At 43.0% G+C, this 21,517-nt stretch overlaps 1 protein-coding gene across 1 annotated transcript in view; it reads left to right on the forward strand.

The window, feature by feature from the left end:
* RGS5 (regulator of G protein signaling 5) overlaps positions 1-16,413 on the forward strand; it is a 46,435-nt gene extending 30,022 nt beyond the window's left edge. The window contains exons 3-5 of the mRNA XM_077760045.1: positions 1,687-1,748; positions 11,813-11,979; positions 14,808-16,413. Coding sequence (XP_077616171.1) covers positions 1,687-1,748; positions 11,813-11,979; positions 14,808-14,969 — 391 coding nt within the window. The 3' untranslated portion in view covers positions 14,970-16,413. The remainder of the gene's footprint in view (positions 1-1,686; positions 1,749-11,812; positions 11,980-14,807) is intronic.
* Positions 16,414-21,517: the final 5,104 nt, after the last annotated feature.

Below are 21,517 nucleotides of genomic sequence, written 5' to 3' on the forward strand. Positions count from 1 at the left end.
AGGCAAGGGGGGGGGGGGGGGAGGGAAGGCTGTTCACATCTTAAAAATAAATTTCAGAGCGATTAGTGTGGAGTTCTTGATCTCTGACACCCGTGTTCTTAGACAGGCAAAAAGAAACCACTTCTGATCATTTCACCGGTTTTGTTCTTCTTATTTTTGTCCTGTTTAATCTTCAAATAGTAAAAACACAAAACTTTATGGAAAATCAAATAATTAATGCCCCCAAACTGCCCATATTCCAGGATGAAAAATAAAGAAGTGAAGGAGGGGTACGTGGGGGGCTCAGTTAAGCGTCTGACTCTTTCTTGGTTTTGGCTTAGGTTGTGGTCTTGCAATTTGTGAGTTCGAGCCCCACATCGAGCTCTGTGCTGATGGTGCAGAACCGGCTTGGGATTCTCTCCTTCTCCCTCTCTCTCTGAACTTCCCCTACTTGCTCTTTCTGTCTCTCTTGAAATGAATAAATAATTTTTTTTTAAAAAAGTGAAGGAAGTACTTACAGCACTTTAGCCAAAATATCTACTGCCATATTGGACTCCCAACACAGTGAATCTATAGCAAAGCCTGGGCAGCAAAATGCAAAGTGGAATTAACAATTGTCTTATCGAGCTCAGCTGCTAATCTTCATACTTGAAACCCCAAGATAATATTAAAAAGGGGGGGGCCAGGAATGGTCTTGGACTCTCTGAACAGTAGATAAACATAGTGAAGAGCTAAGAAAGTTCCAGTTTAGGAAAAATACCTTCACTGGCCTTGCTATTCTAGCAAATGCCTTGTTACTCTCTTCTGAGTTGATGAGGGAGGACTCACATCATAATGCAGGAGCTAGGGCAGGTGGGGCCCGGGAGAGCACAGTCAGCCATTTTTCCCAGACTCCAGCCTGACTAACACGGTCCTGTGGGGCCAGGGGAATTAGTGGTTATAATGGAATACCTGCAGGATTTCCGCATATATAAATGTTAAAATAAAAACAGCCTAAGGGGAAATTATATGCTGCCTCTTCCCTTCTCCTTTTGAGTCAGCATCTAGAGCATGTATGTACAACATTCTTATTCACAATGCATACCACTTTTCTTCTCAGACGGAGAAAATCTTTCAAAAATCGCCATCCTGTCCTAACAGGGCAGGAAAAATGCACCCAGATTTTTAAAAACGTAGACTTGCTCTGTTCACATTTCCAATGTGAGGCAGCGTTACAGCTTCCATCTTCCAGCCTTAATGATGGCAGCAGGATGTGGATGTGGAATCAAATACCCTTTGCTGATTAGATTGTGTGGTGAAAGTGGAGCATCGGGGAGGCAGAGGACATGAGCTCAATCCTTATAAGGGGGCCCCTGGAATTCATTCTGTTGCATTTGGGGGGAAAGGGCCACAATTCGAGGGACTGTCATAGGCTATACAAGAATATCAAGACACAGCTTCATGATGAGTGGACTTTACTTCCAAAAAGAGACAGACCTAAACAAATCATTCAAACAGAGATGAAAGTACATGATATAGATGTGGGACAGCAAACACAGCCCACCAAACCCAGTCGTTAGAAAGAAAATAATTCACAGTCTCTCGTCCTGAGGATGGGTCATTGGTTGTAGCTCTTCTAAGCAAAGCAGATCCAAGACATGGTCAGGGATGTGGTTAGTACCCTTCTCATAGTGGTCAACTTTTCTTTTTTTTAAATTCTTGATGTAGACCCCCGCTGGATGAGGCTCTGCAGTGGCGTGATTCCCTGGACAAGATCCTGCAGAACAACTGTAAGTTGGAATTGTCTTTTATGAAAGGTCAGGGGAAGGCCGGTGTCCTTCTCCAATTTTGACACTTCTTCAAATTTTCTTTTTCTAATTTTATTTTATTTATTTTTGAGAGAGAGAATGAGCAGGGGAGGGGGAGAGAGAGGGAGACACAGAATCCAAAGTAGGCTCCAGTCTCCGTCCAAGCCTATGAGCACAGAGCCCAATGTGGGGCTCAAACTCACGAACCACAAGATCATGACCCAAGCCCAACCGACTGAGCCACCCAGGTGCCCTCTTCAATTTTTCAAGGTGGCTCAACAAGGGAAGGAGCCCAGAGAGTGTGGTTATCCAGCTCATGAGAAGACAAAGGTCTCCCGTACTTAAGAGAACCTGAAAATAAAGGGTCCCGAGGACTCATGGTCGCTCATTGTTTTCCCATCTATCCTGCTTACTTGTATGAGCCAGAGCAAGTGGCTTGACCTGTGTGTTTCTCAATATTTTCATCAGTAAAAGACAGATACTGCCTTTTCCTGCTGAGCCTCATCATGGCTTGATAAGGACTGGGTATAGCAGCTTGAAGGACAGTGGATTAGGGACCACAGATTGGATACTATGTCCTAGTCCAAGCTGCTCTTAACTCCTCCTGGGGCCCGACACGGGCTGTTATCTCCCCTAGCCTTGGTTTGCTCTTCTGGGGCTTGCCTTTTATATCTTCATTCAAGACATGACAGAGGTCCCAGCGAGAACCCGTTTCCAAGCTAATACCAATACACCTGAGCGCTGCTTCCCTCTCCCCTAATCCAAATCCTTACTGATTCCCAAGGCCTACGGTATCAAGTTTAAGATTCTCCCACGAAAACAATCTGGCTGCTTTGCAGTCATACTGATGTCTTCCTCCCTCCACATGGGATTTCTACATGTTATCCCTGTGGTTGGAATACTTTGCATTCCCATCTCTGTCTGTTGACATTCTTACTCTTCCATGAAAGCAAATCTGAATACTAAATGCCTAGTCTTCCTTGGCCATCCAGAGTGATTTATCCTCCCTCTGAGCTCCCAGAGCACCTGTCTGCACAGCTGTTTTGCTGCTCAATACTACCTACCAGGTACTTTTTCTCAGCTGTCTCCCTCCTATGATACGTTATGAACTCGGTGACATCAAGGACTTAGCCTTTTGATCTGAATAATTTCCCAATAAGAAGTGCACAATTTGGGGAGAATAAATATTTGTGGAATAGCTCATTTTGAGGATATGACTCAACTTAAGGGATCCAACCTGTATTTCTCCATCTTTACCCCAAGAATCGTATATGAAACTGTTAGATACTTTGCAAAAATAAAGATTTAAAAAATAGCTCTCACAGGAGCATCATTAATAATAGGCACAGCGTAGATAACAAAGAACATATGTCAAATTGTGTATGAAAAAATGTTTATGGGGCACCCGGTAGCTCAGTCGGTTAAGCTTCTGACTCTTGATTTTGGCTCAGGTCATGATCTCACGGTTTATGGATTCGAGCCCCGCATCAGGCTCTGCACTGACAGTGGGGTCCTGCTTGGGAATCTCTCTCTCCTTCTCTCTCTGCTCCTTCCCCACTGGCACAGGCTCTCCCTCTCTCTCAAAATAAATAAAGAAACTTAAAAAATGTCTGTCTTGTTTTGGGTAGGGTAAGCTTCTGCTTACCTGATAAAGAATAATCATTATCTTATATTTGGAGGAAGACCACCCAAACCTTGACTTTGTAACTTTCTTCATCTTATCCACTTTGATTCTCATTTTATTTCTTGTGCCAAACAGAATCCCAGGCCCTGTCGCATACAAAGTGTTCAGTAAATGTTTGTTGACTTAACAGGTGAATGAATTAGTTCATTTTGCTTCTTGGATCCAGAAATCCCACAAGGTTGATTAAGAGAAGAATATTTATGTTTATCAGTTGACTTATTTATCATCTTCCACAATGGGTTTGGGGCCAATTACAGCTTGACAGATGATATATTGCTACATTATGAATGCTAAGTACCCTGGGTACAGGTGTTTATTGCTACTGTCAAGAAACCTGAGAATTAGCAGACCTATTTTCATGTTTGCAAAACCATTTAGAAGCAGGATATAAATTTGTGTGCCTATATCCAATCCTTTTCAGTCCCACTAATCCCTAGGGGCACATGTTCATATATTTCAGGCTTTTAGGGGCAGGGAGCTATTGGTATAAGGAAGATAGAGATAGACGTTAAACCAGAGGCAGTTAATGTTAACATCTTAGCATTTGTTGAGGGTCTGAAGTCTTTCAGTGTGCAAACAGATGGTCATCATGGTGTGAGCTTAAGGGCTGACACGCTCACAGTAGTATCTGCCACTTCTCAGTGGGGAGAATTTACATTCCCATCAGTGTGTTTGTGTAAACATATCTATGCAATATTCACATTTCATTTAATCATATATATCTAAAAATTACATATGCATGTAGATGTGTTATACAGTATGTATCTGTGTATACGTGTGTGTATATATAGTCTTAAGTTCTATGTAATTATCCTCCTAAGTAATTAACATTTTTCTTTAAATGTGTTTTTGTCACTTCTACGGTTTTTTTAATTTGAGAGAGAGAGAGAACAGGGGAATGGGGCAGAGAGAGAGAGCAGGAGAGGGGATAAGAGGGAGAGAGAGAGAGAGAGAGAAGGAGAGAAAGCAGGGTAGGAGGGCAGAAGGAGAGAAAGAAAGAATCTTGAGCAGGCTCCGCACTTAGTGCACAGCCCGTCTCAGAGCTCGAACCCACAATCCTGAGATCATGACCAGAGCTGGAACCAAGAGTCAGACGCTCAACCAATGAAGCCACCCAGGCGCCCCAGTAATTAACATTTTTAAGACTTGGGAAATTAATTTATCCTAGTGATAGATGGAAAAGCATTTGATAACCATTCAGGTCAAAATTCTTCCTTTGAAATGATATTTCTCTATATTCAAATTAGCTCAAGTGAAACAGAGAGGTTCTGGTATGAGTATAGAGATCTCGCAGAAAGCATGGAAAGCCATGCCCTAAGGGGGGCGGCTGCCATTAGTAAATAAGACCGCCTCTCTCTCGAAGTTGTTTCCTCTGCTCTTACTCTCTGTGTGTCTCTCTTCCTCTTTACTTTCCCATTCCCCCCTCTCCGCCTGCTTTCCTCTCTGACTCCCCTTCTTGCTCGGTGTGTCTCTCTTGCCATGTTGTCTCTGCTCTCCGCTTCTCGCTATCTCGTTCTCCCTAGAGGACTAATGGAACGCCATCAACCTGAAGAAACATTTGACCTATTCTCCCGAATACCAGCTACTGAGCCTCGTGAATAACTTTAAGTCAAAATTTAGCAACTCAGCTCTCATGAAATGTTCTTATTTGAATCTGCTGAAACTCACGGCCTGTAATCAGAAATACCTAACATTGGCTGTGAAAGATGCAAAATAGGTAACTGAGAAAGAGACATTTGAGAAATCTCTGCATTTGAAACTCCATGATCTCTGCTTGCATGTTTGACTGGATAAATTAAACCACTGAACCTCGAGGAGTAGCATCTTCGCTGATTTACCAAGAACATTTGGCATTCCGTTCTGCTAATGCAGGGTATTGTCTCACAATTGATAGATATACTTCCTGAGTATTCCTTAAACCCACATTTTTCTTGAGTGGAAATGAAATCAATTGGTACCTAACCTCTTAAAAAGAAGACAATTAAGGGGTGCCTGGGTAGCTTAGTCAGTTGAGCATCCAACATCAGCTCAGGTCATATCTTGTGGTTCATGAGTTCGAGCCCCATGTTGGGCTCTGTGCTGACAGCTCAGAGCCTGGAGCCTGCTTCGGATTCTGTGTCTCCCTCTCCCTCGGTTCCTTCCCTACTTGCACTCTGTTTCTCTCTCTCTCTCTCGAAAATAAATACTTTTTCTTTCATAGTTTATTGTCAAGTTGGTTTCCATATAACACCCAGTGCTCATCCCAACAAGTGCCCTCCTCCATGCACATCACCCCCCTTCCTCTCTCTCCCACCCTCTGTAGCCCTCAGTTTGCTGAGAATAAAGATTTTTAAAAATAAAAAAATAAGACAGTTAAGGTGCTATTCAGTCTTTTCCAGCTAATAAGAATTCTCTTGCCTTTCCTCATTTAAGAGATCATGTTTAGTTCTCCAGTATATTTGACTCTGTTTTCACAGTATGTCAATTTCTTACATGTTTTGTGTTCAATTCTGTAGGTGACATCACCTGTATTCATTAGGCCCATGGGACAAATATCAAGTGTGCTGCTCATTAAACACAGATGTGAACTGCACATGAAAGTTTAAATAAGACAGTAAAATTAGGGGTGCCTGGGTGGCTCAGTTAGTTAAGCGTCTGATTCTTCGTTTAGGCTCAGGTCATGATTTCATGATTCATGCATTCAAGCCCCACATCGGGCCCCATGCTGACAGTGCAGAGTCTGCTTGGGATTCATTCTCTCTACCCTCTCTCTCTGCCCCTCCCCACCCCCCTCAAAAAAAAAAAATTAAAATAAAAAAATTTTAAAAAATGGTGACATTAAATCCCTCCACATGACTGTCTTTAAGAGCCAAGGAAGGGCCGCAGGGTGGCTCAGTCAGTTAAGTCCCCTACTTTGGCTCAGGTCATGATCTCACAGCTCGTGAGTTCGAGCCCCGAGTAGGGCTCTGTGCTGACAGCTCAGAGCCTGAAGCCTGCTTCAGATTCTGTGTCCCCTCTCTCTGCCCCACCCCCACTCATGGTCTGTCTCTCTCTCTCAAAAATAAATAATAAACATCAAAAAAATTTTTTTGAGAAAGAACCAAGGAAGAATGAAACACAATCTAGTAGCAGCAGGAAAGTTTATATGTGAATTCTTTTTTTTTCCCCAGGAGCTCTAAAAGGTCAGAATATTTCCTGAGACACCCTTGCAATTTAGACTCATCTGTGGGGAATGGAATAGCCCAGATCTAGCCTTCCCTCCATCCCTTTCTCCTCTCTCTCTCTCTCTCTCTGTATCTTTGCCTTTTCCTTCTGCTTCTCTCTCACTGGTTTCCAATATTCTCCCTTCTTTTCTTGACTCATCTATGTCCCTATCTCACTCAATGACAGCCAAAATTTCCTTCCATGCAACAATAATGATACCAGCAATAGGCTACACGTGCGGTTCACCATGTGAAAGGCACTGCCCAAAGCACTTTGCATGTAGTGGTTTATTTAACAAGTGCAATAATTTCAGCTCCTCAATACAATAACAATCTCTATTTTTCAGAAAGGGAAACTGAGGTTAGATAACTTGCTTATGAAATATGACACTACCGTGGTAGGACATTTATTTTTCTCTTAACTTTCTGTTCTTCGGCTCTGTGATGTGGGAGGAAAGGCTTCCCTTAATGGGTCTTATCTGGCTCAGCATCTGTCTATTCAATGCGAGGCACAGATTTAGGCTAGGAGGTGGACGTGCAGGAAGGCAAAGGTACGTGAAACTTACACCTTGAACTCAAAGAATTAGCAGCCCCCTGGAGATGACAGGCGTGTCGGTGAATGGTGGCAACAAGAGAACGAATCCTCAAGAGCGAGTAGAGGGACGCGTACCTCCCGGGGGTTGGGGGGGGGCAGCAAGATGGGAGCAGGCTTGTGAAGGATGGTGAACATTCATTTTAAAGTAGGCGTGAAAAATAATGATGAAAGTCAGTACTTACTGAGCTCCCATTAGGTTCGACACCATGTAAGAGCTTTACAAGAATTGTTGAATCTTCACAACAACCTTATCAGGCGGTTTCCATGATTATAATATCCCTTTAACTCATGAGGCAGTTGAGGCTCAGAGAGGGTGGGTAACTTGCCTGAGTTACTGAGTAGTAACATTACTGAGTCGTAATGTGGTGACACTGGATCCACCCAAGGGGACCTTGACTCCAGAGCCCATGCTCAGAACCAAGAAGCTATGTAATGGAACCTATCAGCTATCACTCATGACATTTCACTATTTTTCCTCTAGGAGAAGAGATTTATTCTAATCTCTCCTCTAATATTTTTTTTAATGTTTATTTAGTTTTGAGAGACAGAGAGAGAGAGACAGACAGACAGACAGACACAAATTCAAAGCAGGCTCCAAACTCCAGGCTCTGAGCTGTCAGCACAGAGCCCAACACAGGCCTCGAACCCATAAAACCTGAGATCACGACCTGAGCTGAAGTCGGATGGTTAACCGACTGAGCCCCCCAAGCCCCCCTCACCTTTAATATTTTTACTTTATACCCAACTGACCTGGATTCGTCTTATACTCCTTTTATTTTCAAAGCAGTTTTAGAGCTGGCTTCGTTTCACTTTTTGGTAGGGCTGCTCCATTCTTTTGCTTAGATGTCAAAAGTGACACTGTTCCTTACTGGCCAGCTCTGGGAATGTAGTGTGGGTCACAACCCAGACTTTTCCCAAAAGACCAGGGTTCAGGAGGCTTCATCTGCTTCCTAGTCATGGCTGCCTGAAGAGGTAGGTGTGTTGAGAGGTATCCAGAAGCTCTGTGCAGGCTCAGCAGGGAAGGCTGCAGGGGTCCATCAGGGATGTGTGCTGGGGACCCCACAGGGTGGGTGTGAAGCGCGCTGGCAGTGGTGTGGGCCAGAGATGATGTGTGTGTTACTTGCAGACCAGAGACGTTTCTCCTGGAAGCTCTTTGGCTCTGACCCAAGAGGACATCTTCAGGGGTTATGGGAATTGAACAGAGAGCTGAGGAATGGCCCACTAGAAAACCAGAGTCTAAGGAGGGGAAGATTTCTGGAGAGCGATTTGAGGCTCTTACTAAGGGGCCATCCTGAAAATTCTCAAAAGCCAGGTAAGAGAAAGAACAGCTTTAAGAATCTCCCAGACAAACGGAGTGAGTTTAAAGCCATGTTACGAGTCTCCGATCAAAGACTGTACATTGATAAAAAGACCTGAAATTCGTACTGTAGACTTCAATGCGAGTAATAACGCCAGCGCCCAGGAAATGGACTGACTTCACTGGAAAGTTATTTTCCAAGCCCAGCCCCCGGATGCCTGGTAAATGTTAATACTCTTCTGGGCTCCTGGCCTGCGTCCTCAGGTCATAAATAACAATGCTTGGGTGGACTGGGATTTGATCTGTACCTTTGCTAAAGATGTGAAATGGCTGATTCACAGAGACTGATGGGTTGTAGGAACAGGGGCCTGATGCGAATAAATTGGCCACAGACTTATTTCTGTGAAGTTACAGTTTCCTCCCTAGTCTTGTGTGGGGGCTCATGAGACTTCACTCCTGTTTTCATTTCCCAGCAGCTACAAAGTCCTGGGCATTTTTCCATTTCAACAGAGGCTACCTGATACCTTTTGTTTAAGAAACAGTGAAAATTTGAACTCTGACAGACAGAGAAAGAGAGAGAGATCTAGGTCTTATTTCTTCTTTCAGCATGTATATTGACTCTTGTGGCACGAACTTATAACAAACGGTGCTACAAATATAGTATTAAATATGGAAAGAAAGAGAGGGAAGACACACCCGATTTTATCCAGGCCTGTGTTATCAAATGGTTTTACAGTAAATCTGCCAGCAAGGTTTTAGAGCAAATTGTGTATCATGCCTACCATTGATCCCAGATCTATCTTAGATGTCGATCAGGAAAAAAGGAGAAAAATCTGGGGCACCTGGATGTCTCAGTCGGTTAAGCATCCAACTCTTGGTTTGGGCTCATGTCATGATCTCCCGGTTCGTGAGTTCGAGCCCCATGTCAGGCTCTGCGCTGACAGTATGGAGCCTGCTGGGGATTCTCTTTCTCCCTCTCTCTTTTCCCCTCCCCTGCTCATGCTCTCTCATTCTCTCTCTCTCTCAAAAAAAAAAAAGTAAAATTAAAAAAAAAAACCTTAGGTGAACTATAAAAAAGAGGGGTTTCAAATGCAAAGTGTTTTGTTTGGATCCAGAAATTGCTGGTCACTCTAATCCAAGTTACTTATCAACTAACCAATTCTGTTTCTTTAGAATTGAATGTGGTTGCAGGGGATGGTAAGGGGCATGCAGACAATCAAAGCGTATTAAAGGAAAATTGGGAAAAAAAGACAACTGTATATCCTGGTTTAATCGTCCCATGTGCTGCGTGCGTGTTGTATGAAATCGGTGCATTCGGCGAGGATGCATGAATGAGAGCTGGCAGTCAGTAAGAAGTAGAATGGAGGAATAGTTGAGGGGAACGGGATAGACAGAAATTAGATAAAAAGACATGAATTCAGTACTTGGATGTGGTTCCCAAGGACTAATGGTGGACAAGTGTCTCCTGATGGAGAGCAAGTTAGAGGAAAATCGGACCCTAAGGTACTGGTGACAGTCCTTCCTTCTGTACCTGGAAGGAAAGTGGCACGCCAGCTGAGACACCAAGAGCTGGCCTGTCATTGTGACGGTCTGTGGAATGCTGGAATTCTTCTCTCCTCCCTTCAGAAATTGATTTTCCTTAAATAATAAGTAGACATGGATTTGCTCTACAGATATGCATTTGTTAGACCTTTGGTTTATATATATATATATGTATATAACTGAGGAAACTATTAAAGATACGGAGTGATTTTTCCTATATTCCTCTCTAGTGCCTTCCTAAATCTTTACCTTGCCTTCCACATATCAGCCCCAATGGAGGTTAAGGAAGAAAAAGAAGCACAGCAATCAGGCCTAAGAACTTCTAAGATACACGTATTTGTAATAGATGTATGTATGTGTATATACTACATGGATGGACACATATTTTGAAATAAGCTGGAGTCTATATGAGCAACAGCACACTAAACACACAATAGTTGTAATTATATGAAAGCTAACATGTTTTAAAAGCTGACATATTAGGGGCACATGGGTGGCTCAGTAGGTTGATCGTTGACTCTTGATTTCAGCTCAGGTCATGATCCCAGCCAGGGTCATGAGATCAAGCCCTGCATCGGGCACTGCGCTGAGGGTAGAGGCTGCTTAGGATTCTCTCTCTCTCTCTTTCCTTCTGCCCCTACCCTTGCTTGCTCTCTATCTCTCTCTCTAAAATAAATACAATGGAAAAAAAAAAAAACCCAACATATGATAGTAACTCCTCAGCACGTGGTAACTTCATTCGATCCCTTCCCGCCCATCCTCAGGTCTCAAACAGAACATCCCTTTCTCATGGGACCTTCCCTAAACTTAAAATAAAGTTAAGACTCTTCTGTTACTCTGTTACTATCTTTCATACGGTTTTCCTTTTTTGTGTAAATGTTTTTTGTGTTTCTTCATTTTCTTCCGACTTCCCCTAGAATCTATACGCTCCATTAGGGCTGGAGTCATGACAAGTTTACTTACCATAGTGACCGATCAGAGCACCGGGAGCCTAACATCTGCTCACAAATCATCTGCAGGGAAAAAAAATGAATGTAATACACACAATAATCAACAGCACTATTACACTGTGAAGTCAAGTTCCAAATGTATCTTTTTCTTTTTGGTGATTGATAAGAATGGTGTTAGTATTCATAGCATTCCTAGATGCTCTCACCAAACACAGACTGCCTGGATTTGAATCCGGGCTCTGCTCCTTGCTCTCTCTTTTATTTTTAATTTTTTCAAATGTTTATTTATTCTTGAGAGAGAGAGAGAGAGACAGAGCATGAGTGGGGGAAGGGCAGGGAGAGAGGGAGACACAGAATCCAAAGCAGACTCCAGGCTCAGAACTGTCAGCACGAAGCCCAACGTGGGGCTCGAACTCACAAACCATGAGATCATGACCTGAGCTGAAGACGAACGCTTAACGGACTGAGCCACCCAGGCACCCCTTGATCTGTTTTATGTCATTTGTAAAATAGGCATGATTAGCACCTGCCTCATGGTTTATAAGGGGAGTAAATTAGAGTTAGAGAGTTAATATTTGTAAGGTTCTTACAAAAGTGACAGAAATATGCAGTAAGTAAATCCAGGCTATACAGCAGGGTTTTTTAAAATATATATTTTATTTTACTACAGTGTTAGTAAACAGGCAAGCAGATTTATAATACATTTGTCATCTATTTTAGATAAACTTGCTCAAAATGCATGTATGTATGTAGTACGTGTGTACTCGTCCATCCAACCAAACTTTTCCGTTGCTAGATGGGCTTGCCGGCTTCAAAAGTTTCCTGAAGTCTGAATTCAGTGAGGAAAACCTGGAGTTCTGGCTGGCCTGTGAGGAATACAGGAAGATCAAGTCCCCTGCCAAGATGGCGGAGAAGGCAAAGAAAATTTATGAAGAATTCATCCAAACAGAGGCTCCGAAAGAGGTAGGCCTTGATGGGGAGGTGGGTGAGTGCTGTCACTGATGTCTGGGCCACGCGTCAGGGAGGATGGGACCCTGCTCCGGGCTCATGACAAGTGCTCAGCAAACATTTGTGAGGTGAACGGAGGCAGACCTTCCAATTCCAGGGCTTCCTCCATGTGTGACTTTGGACAGGTTCTCCATCCTCGGTCCCCTTCACTGTAACATCTATGTGTGTGAATCTAGAGTATGTTTAAATGTTTATTTATTTATTTGGTGGGGTGGGGAGGAGCAGAGAGAAAGGGAGAGAGAGAATCCCAAGCAGGCTTCGTGCTGTCAGCGCAGAGCCCGACTCGGGGCTCCATCCCTCAAACTGTGAGATCATGACCTGAGCTGAAATCATGACTTGGACGCTTAACCGACTGAGCCACCCAGGCGCCCCTACCTTGAGTATGTTTAAAACTGCAGGTATTAATACTTTAAAAATTCTCCAAGTCTTGTATTCTTCCCTAAAAATGTTTACTTGTTCGTTCTGATGAGTAGCAGATTGACCCACATAACACACTTATCCAGTCAAACGGCAATTTAAATTTTCTTTCTCTGAATATTCAGCTCAGCCTTTTCACAGCAGGGACTGAGTGGTAAGGAACACAGTGGTAAGAATTGGAAGTAAGATTTTAAAAAGAGAAATAAATGGCTGCACAGAGTGGAATACGTACGTGATTTGTATATTGCAGATTGTCATGTGACCATACCTAATTAATGCAATAATATTTTCCTGGCTCAGCAAACACATGAGTATGTATCAAAATGATTCATTAGAGGGTGTCTATGCGCATAAAAGTAATAAATCAATAAAGGCTATTAGTTGCTGGATACAGTGTCTTAAAGGGAAGTAAAGTCATCCCTTCTTTTACACATTAAGATTAGGAGAGAGTCTTATACTTTTTTGAAATTGAACCATTCTGTGTAAGATTGCCTACCTAGCTCAGTATATATTCAGTGTAACAGAGGAAAAAGCATTGCTTTAGTGTGGCAGGAAGAATAAAGGGAGGGGCGCCTGGGTGTCTCAAGTCAGTGAAGCCTCTGACTTCCGCTCAGGTTATGATCTCTCAGTTTGGGAGTTCGAGCCCTTGTTTTGGGCTCCGTGCTAACCAGTCAGAGCCTGGAGCCTGCTGCGGATTCTGTGTCTCCCTCTCTCTGTCCCTTCCCTGTTCACACTCTCTCTCAAAAAATAAATAAACATATAAAAAACAAAAAAAAAGCACGGGACTCTTGATTTTGGCTCAGGTCATGATCTCACGGTTTGTGGGTTTGAGCCCTGCATCAGGCTACATGCTGACAGTGTAGAGCCTGCTTGGGATTCTCTCTCTCTCTCTCTCTCTCTCTGCCCTTTTCCTGATCTCTCTTTCTCTCTCTCACACACACACAAAATAAGTAAATAAACATTTTTTTAATTTAAAAAAAGAGAAAGACTGGGAACAGAGAAGTACACATCACAGCCTCGCCTCCATCCTGTCCCTCTGGAGCATTCGTGGGCATGTAACTTGACTCCGGCCTGGAGTCCTGACACGCAGAGGCAGGTCCTGGACCTCAGCACTGAGGCTGCTCTGTGTCACTTCCGCCTGCAGAAAGCACTCCAGCCCCTCCCACCATGGAAAGTCTTACCCCAATGTCAACTCCCTTTATCTTGGAGCTTGGAGCACAGCTCACGCTCCCTGTCCCGCCCATCGTGGGCGCTCTCCACCCAGGCTTCCGTCCCGGACTCCACATGCAGCCACGGCCATAACCTCTGAGAGGTTTCCTCAGTGCTGAGGACCTCTAGCAGCCCAGGAGAGATCTAGAACATTTTCCAATATTCAGATAGCTTAAGAGTCCTGAAAGCATTGAGATGATGAATGGCGATTCCTCTCAAATCACACTCGGGCATGCCTGTGCAGGGCTGTGCACTGCACAACTCCAGGGGACCATCTACCTGGACCTAATATGAATGGTCCCCCCCCAGGATGTGTGCAGTGTGATGGCCCTGCGTTCAGGACATAAAGCCACCACGCCTTCCAACGCTGCAGTCTACTGGTTAAAAGCTACACTGCTAGGCTTTGTAATCTTCTCTCTACCACTTATGACCTTGAGCAAATCCCTCACATTTGTTCCTCGGTTGCAAGGCGGAGATGTCGGCGGCCCCCTCAGAGCTGTGAGCTGAAATGGGTGCATTGGCACAGAGCCCATAAAACTAGCGTTCCCGGCAAGGAGCCTGTGCAGACAAAGAGCTCAGTAAACATCAGCTGCTATTCTTATCATCAGTCTCTCAAAGCCACTCTTGCCTGGTTTGTTTCGGGAAAGACCGAATTTCCTTGCTCTTCCAGATCCATGAAAAAGATCCGGGTCGGAATTTCTTTCTCCTCTTCCCTCTCTCCATCAGGCGTGAAAGCACATGCAGGCGAAGGAAGGCTGAGGGATTAGACAGGAGGACACCAGGATTCAAATTCTAAATCTCTGATCCATATACACGTCTTAGCTCTGTGCCCTTGAGAAAGCCACTTAAGCTTTATATATATATTCTTAGGGTTCTTGTGAGGATTAAAAGTGGTAAGTGCGTATTAGCTGCTGCTGGAATTCTGACACACTTCCTAGCGTGTTTGGATCTTACTCTGACTCGTGCATTTGTTTGTAGTATCTCTTGCTTTACCCCACTGCCCATAAAACAGAAATGATGTTTCTTCTCACTTTTTATGACCCTCTTCCCCTCATGTCTTTTATTGGTGACTAATTCCTCATCCCTCCCCGCCGCCACCCACCGCCATCCAACTATGCCACCTGGGCTGACTCGTGACCCTGTTCGCTGGCCCGCAGGTGAATATTGACCACTTCACAAAGGACATCACAATGAAGAACCTGGTGGAACCATCGCCAAGCAGCTTCGATGTGGCCCAGAAAAGAATCTACGCCCTGATGGAAAAGGATTCACTGCCTCGCTTTGTGCGCTCTGAGTTTTATCAGGAATTAATCAAGTAGTGATTTAGTTGGGCTGTGAGGATCGTCCAGTGAGTTATTGCCTCCATAATAACCCTGCATTTTCCGGCAATCTACTTAGCTTCCCATAGCGGCTTCGTTCAAAGATACCCAAACAGGGAAAAATCCCAGGAATTTTTGTGAGTGTTTGCTCACTCTTTTTGTGCTCCGTATTTTGGATGTTTATCTAGTGTCTGAATGCCTGCCTCTCCCATTTTCTTCTTCCTGCCCCATTGAGTATGTTGTCATCAAAGCGAATCATAATCACAGAAAAATTCTGCTTATGGCAAAGAAACGTAAGATAACTATATGATACCTAGAATGTGGGCCCATTTGGTTTAGGTAATGGATCTCTACCCAGACTGGTCTGAAAAAGAAGGTGGATGAAGAAAGATCAATATCAAGTGAGATCCATCAGTCCCATTTGTTGTGTTCATTCTGACGCATGCAGAATTACCTCTCCTTCTCTGACCTTAGGTGGTAAAAGGTGATAAGAATTTTATGAGGCAGCCATTATTTGATTTTTAAGCAAATACATTATTTAAAATATCAGTCTTCCCTTTAGAGTATCTTCATGCTGGCTGGAGATCACTAACCAAAGATAGAACCATAAATATGTGTACACAAAATCAATCTGAACATAATCCATACTGATTCTTTCCTTATACCTAACTCATTCCCCCCACTAAGTTACCGAACTCTATTTTAAGTCAACGACCTGACAATGGAGTATTTAATCAATGTATGTATGCATCTAGTATGTAGGCCCAATGTTTCAATTTTCAAATTATTTTCAGTCCCTGGTGAGTAGAAAATTCCAAAATTTGGAACTCCACTCATGTAAATTAAAACAGATGCTGTCCAGTGCAATTTCTCTTAACTCAGTTCGGGAGAGCTGTACACTAAAATGGGAAAATTTTGTCGAGCCTACAGTGGTTAATTACCCTATGATGCCATCTGCCTGTGTAGGGAATGGCGATTACCTTCAAAATACCAAATTATCTTTAGGAAAAATAATTTGATGGCACGTGGAGGCTTTCCGAGGTGGCGTCCCAAAGGACCCCATATTTTGCAAAATAATTTGATTTTTTAGCAACTCCGTCTTCCCTCCCTGTTTTGCTACCCATGTTAGTGGATTGTACTTATCTTCAAAGCACACATTTATATCCTACCATGGCTTGTGCACAGATGATTGACAGGCCATGGTATTTCTTAGTAGTTTTAAACTTTCAATTCCGTCTTTCATTATTATAAGTCTCGCTAGATTATTTTTCTTATCTTTAATAGATTTGACTAAGTAACGACTTACCTAATTTAGTGATGAGGAGAATCAAGCTAACCTATGTATGAGGCTGACCGAAAGGATGATGTTGAGTTAATTTTAAAAGAACTTGTTAAGGATGAATAAAAATCCTGAAATGTTTCAGGAGAAGATTACATTGTTTAATCTTGTATTTCCTCCTTTTATTTCCCTCCCTCCTCTACACACTCTTCGTTTTCCACATTTGTAGCCCATGTATTCACGTACTTTCTGAGAATATTGAAGGTGAAGCTTGTTACCATTTCCTTCAGGCAAACACTGGCTATTTTTGTTGGCTTTTCTCTATTTTTGCTATTTCAAAGGATACCACGCTCTTTTGAATACTAGCTATTTCACATTCTGAAAGTGGGTTGGAGTGAGTAGGTCCGCTGTTGCCAGTGTGGTAAGAATCCATCCATAGGTGTAAATATTGCTTGCTTCAGAGAAATTGGTCATAAGCAGTCGATAGCTAGGCCAGATCACCACCGTGAGCGTGGAGAAGGCTTCTCCACGTACATTTGTGTGGGAGGGACAGGAGACTCAGATCACAAATTCCTCGCCCCACCTTCCTCAGCATCCGTCTACCCTGTCCAGATCAGTATACAATCTCCAGCCCTTTACTTTCTCATGCAGCTGGAAACGGTAAGAACTCCAGGATCTAGGTGTGTTATTGTCCTTGAATGCCAAAATATTTTTCAGAAAAACGTTCGTTGAGTTAAAAATTCAAAAGTTCTGATTCACATTCTTTGAATAGCCAACTGTTTGAAAGCGCTCAGAGAATTTACGAGATGTTACAGAGCTCACCCAGGTGGTTGATATCTCACAGACCCAGATCGACTGGACTCACAAACCGCATGCCCTATGGCGGTGGGGAGGACTTGTCAGTGGACTGAAAGGGATGGCCCTTCACCTTTTCATAGACTGAACTCAGGAGGCGGGGGGGGCGGGGGAGTGGGGGGGAAGCACCCTGAGGGCAGGGTTGTGAAGGAAAGTGAAAATGAATGCTTCCCAGCCAAATGATGACCCCTCGAGTCTAAATTTAAAGTAGCATAGGCACACATTAGAAACTATTCTAACATATGAAATGAAGAAATTCAGAGGAATATAAGTATCACAGCCCAAAATGACAAAAACAAACATATCAAAATTTCCCTAAAAAAGTTCTGTGAAATCTTTTAAAAGTGTTTTTAAACTTGGACAAAAGAAAAAAACAATGCACAGTGTTACTGGAAGTTTCCACGGTAACACAAAGAAAATAACATTCTTTTAATTCTGGGAACTTAGAAAAACTAGGATGATCTTTCCAGGAAAAAAAACCTGTGTAATGTCTATTTACCACTCCCTCCCCCTCATGCCCCATTCTCCCCACTTGTCTCTTGAGTAAATTGCTGGGAAAGAGTGAAACTTAAAGCAAGAGTCCTGTGGGGCTTGTTTTTCTCCCTTGTGAAAATGTGACTTCAGTCGTAAGTGATCTGGGATGTAGAGAGGTAGTGGAACCAAATTGTGGTCAAGGCGAAGAGGCACATATGCTTCTCCTTCTTGAAGGAGACCTAAGATTAGGCCGGGAAATAGCCCGCAACCTAACTTTTTCTGCCTGGGTTTGATACGGTTTGGAGTTGGCATCAGATTAGGGTCCCAACTGGACCAGAATAAAAAGACAGATGTGGATAGAGATAGAAGAACTTAAGAGGCTGTGTTTATCTGCTAAAGCAGTAGTTGTTCACATGAACAACCCCATACACACACACACACACACACCCTTCCCTCCTCCCATCTTGACCTTTTGAAATGCAGAAGGGAGACAGTACAATCCTTTGCTTTCACATCAATAGCATCAATTGTATGGAAACATCTTGTGCCCACCCCCATGAGTTTTTCGTGCATGATGAGAAAAACTTGGTGGAGGAAACTGTTTTTATTTTTATCCTCTACAAAGACAAAGATTTGCTTGGTTGGTGTGTTGTCTCTCTAGATTCCATTTAAGTAGGATGCGGGTATCAGTTGCTTCACAATGAGTAACAACTGTTTGGAAGTTTCCATAAAAACTTGATCATCAGCAAATCAACTGATCCCCTAATAATAATTCCCTGCTAGGGTTTTGTCCAATTATCTGCCCCATCACAGATTAGATAATGAAAAGTATTTAAAGGGAAATTCTCTGATTCAGGGAAATGATTTTTATCCCTGAAATCATTCCCTCCAGCAGTCTGAAAATTTCCTCTGTTTCCTGGGAATTTAGCAAGTCTGGGAGATAAAGGCTTCAGAGGGGGAAAAAAAAAGGGGGGGTGGGGGGGAGAGGAGAAAGGGACACGGTGAAGAAATAAGGGGTCAGACCTATAAAGTTAATCCATTTCCTAGGAAACACTTAAGAACAGTTCCCCTTGACTGAAAACCAAACCACTTCTTTCTGTCATCACCACGATTTGCAGAAAGACATTTCTTGACTCACAGTGCAGCTTGATGAGAAACTTCCTTTTAAAATCCTAGGGAGTCTCACAGGGCACCTGGGTGGCTCAGTCGGTTGAGCATGTGACTTCGGTTCAGTTCATGAACTCATGGTTCATGGGTTTGAGCCCCACATTGGGCTCTGTGCTGACAGCTCAGAGCCTGGAGCCTGCTTTGGATTCTATGTCTCCCTCTCTTTCTGGCCTTCTATTTGCTTGCTCTCTCTCTCTCTCTCTCTCTTTCCTCTCTAAGATAAACAAACATTAGAAATTAAAAAAGAATAAAACCCCTAGGCAGTCTTAATTAGAGGGAAGAATCAATATGGTGGATCTGCTGTCCCCACTTGGCTCACCTGTGCCGGGAAGCAGAGAATGAAGAACTGAGTTTCTAACATCCAAACGTCTAAACCCAAGAGCTAGGCAACTCTATGTAGGTTCTGGACGTGAGGTCTTCATGCATCTCAGTGTATCCTGACTGAATTGTCATTAGACATCTCTGGCTTTCTGGTCTCTTCATTCTATGAGACAAGTATGTACGTAACACTTTTTTGGGAGGAGGCTCAACTGCTACTTGTGTTAAACATACTTTCATGCAAATAGAGCATCTGGTAGACCAGAGTATTTGATACCCAAAGAAAGGCTTTCCCCAGCCTCCATGAACCATCCTGGAGCTGAAAAGATTTTTCCAACTGATGAGACATTTGTAGCTTTGAATGGAGACCCAGAGAAGAAAGCGAAGGGAGAAAAATAACCTTTGGAATATTATCCTCACCTCACAGTTTAATAACAATCATAATCTTTTCATCTGATTTTTCTAGTAGAGAAGTGACACGTCAAACTTACTCAAATCCAGTTTAAGAAGCCTCTTTAGTTGTCTCCTGAGGTATTTTCCCTCCCCACCTCACACCTATACCTCCTTTCTGTTCTTCCCTCCTGTAAGAGGAAACACTTAAAATAGGTGTGTGTAACCATAATTATGTAATAACAGATACATTAAAAGCATTTAATTTCCTGTCTAAGAAAATATGTGCGCAACGGGATATGCTGAGAAATTTTCCAATGGAGGGACGTTATCTGGATCATTTTTTGCTATAAGTTTTTTTAAAACATATCATATAGTATGAGGGTTTGGGAGAACTGAGTTTTTTAAAAATGCTGGAGCTTACAGACAGAGAAATGGGAAGAGAAATGAGAGGCTGGAAACGCATCTGTCAGCATTTATCCCATAAGTTTTTCATTTAGAAACAATCGTGTTTATCTTCTGATTGTGTATCCAATATGTTGTGTACTATGTGACTCACACTTCTTGATAAATAAAGCACCAAATACGTATCTGTAACCATGATCACATACGTTATATTAAATATATATCTATATCACAACCTCCTGTGGGTCCTTCTTGACTCCTGCATATATTTGATGTGAAACTGTCCCTCCAGATAAGCTTCTTCGCTCACCATGCTCTCGACACCAGGTGAGCACTTGATCGATGGGGATGATCCTTATCCTAATAAGCATCAATTATAATATAGACAGCCAGCAAAACTCAGAAAGGGAGATACGAAGTACCCCAGCCTTGTGCACGCCATTGATTACTTTCCTTTGGATTCGAGTGACAGTTTCTTGACCTTGCTGCTCAGTTAGAACGAAGCCCATGATACTGCAATTTTGAGTGAGTATCATCATTCCCTTCTCCCCTTGCACTCATGAAAGAACTGAAATCCCAGTGCCTTTGCAAGCAGCTCAATTCTATGACCTTAGACTTGGTGTTCAGATGGTTTAGGTAATGGGCTGAAATTATTCAACTAGAGGGAAGGGGACTAGGGGGTAGGGAAAGTTGGCGTACAGAAAGAAGCATAAAGAAGCCTAACTCTTTACTATACATGGCCCTGAGTCATTTAATTACCACCTAATTTCCTCTTTAATTATCTTGGATAAGTTTCTGGGAGTTCCCATCAAGAAGTATTACTAGAGCAAAGATCACTGATTGGTTTTTCTCCCCCGTGGAGAAGAAGTGATGTTCTCAAGATCACTATAAATTAGTGGCAGAACAGACTTAAAGGTCAGAGTGACTGCCTCTCGGACTCCTGTCTGTTCCACTAGGACTAAAGGATCCACATGCAACCCCTCACAGCCTTAGGTTACTAGTTCTTACTTGAGTAGAACAGACTAGACCAATACTGTCCAAGTGGGAGTCCAGTCTATCATCTGTCAGTGATGTAAGCCAAGTTCTCCAATCTATATGATCTCTAAAGCACATTTTGCTAATTTTCCATTTCTAAATCAGCAGCATCTTGAAAATCATTTTGCTCGTAAACTCCTTTCCAAATCTTACCTTAAGCCTTCTCAGATAGCTTTCCAATGCCTCCGTGCAATTTTCATTTGAATTAGTCTCATCAGCTGAATTCCTGGTCCTGTTTCCATGCTTTTCCATTTTTTGGTCAAGTCCTACCCTCTCAGTGTTATAGCTTGCTTAAAAATGTGGATGCAAATTTTATTAGAAAGCAAAGCTTATAAGGAAGCCACCATTGCTCAATCTTTGGCAGCCAGGGCTCACGGCCAGACTGCTAGGTCTGTTCGGTTGTTTTAGTTCCAAGTGACTTCAGCCATGGGACAATGCTGAGCTTGAGGTAGCCAGGCCAGAGTGGGTACACGGTCCCACGGGTGACTTCGGAAGTTTTCTGTCTTGAAGAACTGGTGCCTTGTGACTGCCACTGGAAGAAATACCTGTGGTCTGTGACAAGTAGACACCTGCCTCGGACCATGTGGCCAGATGCCCAAAGTCTCCTTGTTTCAAGCAAAGTTCT

The sequence above is a fragment of the Crocuta crocuta genome, unplaced genomic scaffold, assembly GCF_008692635.1.
Source record: "Crocuta crocuta isolate KB4526 unplaced genomic scaffold, BGI_CrCroc_1.0 scaffold133, whole genome shotgun sequence".
In the NCBI taxonomy this organism is placed as follows: Eukaryota; Metazoa; Chordata; class Mammalia; order Carnivora; family Hyaenidae; genus Crocuta; species Crocuta crocuta.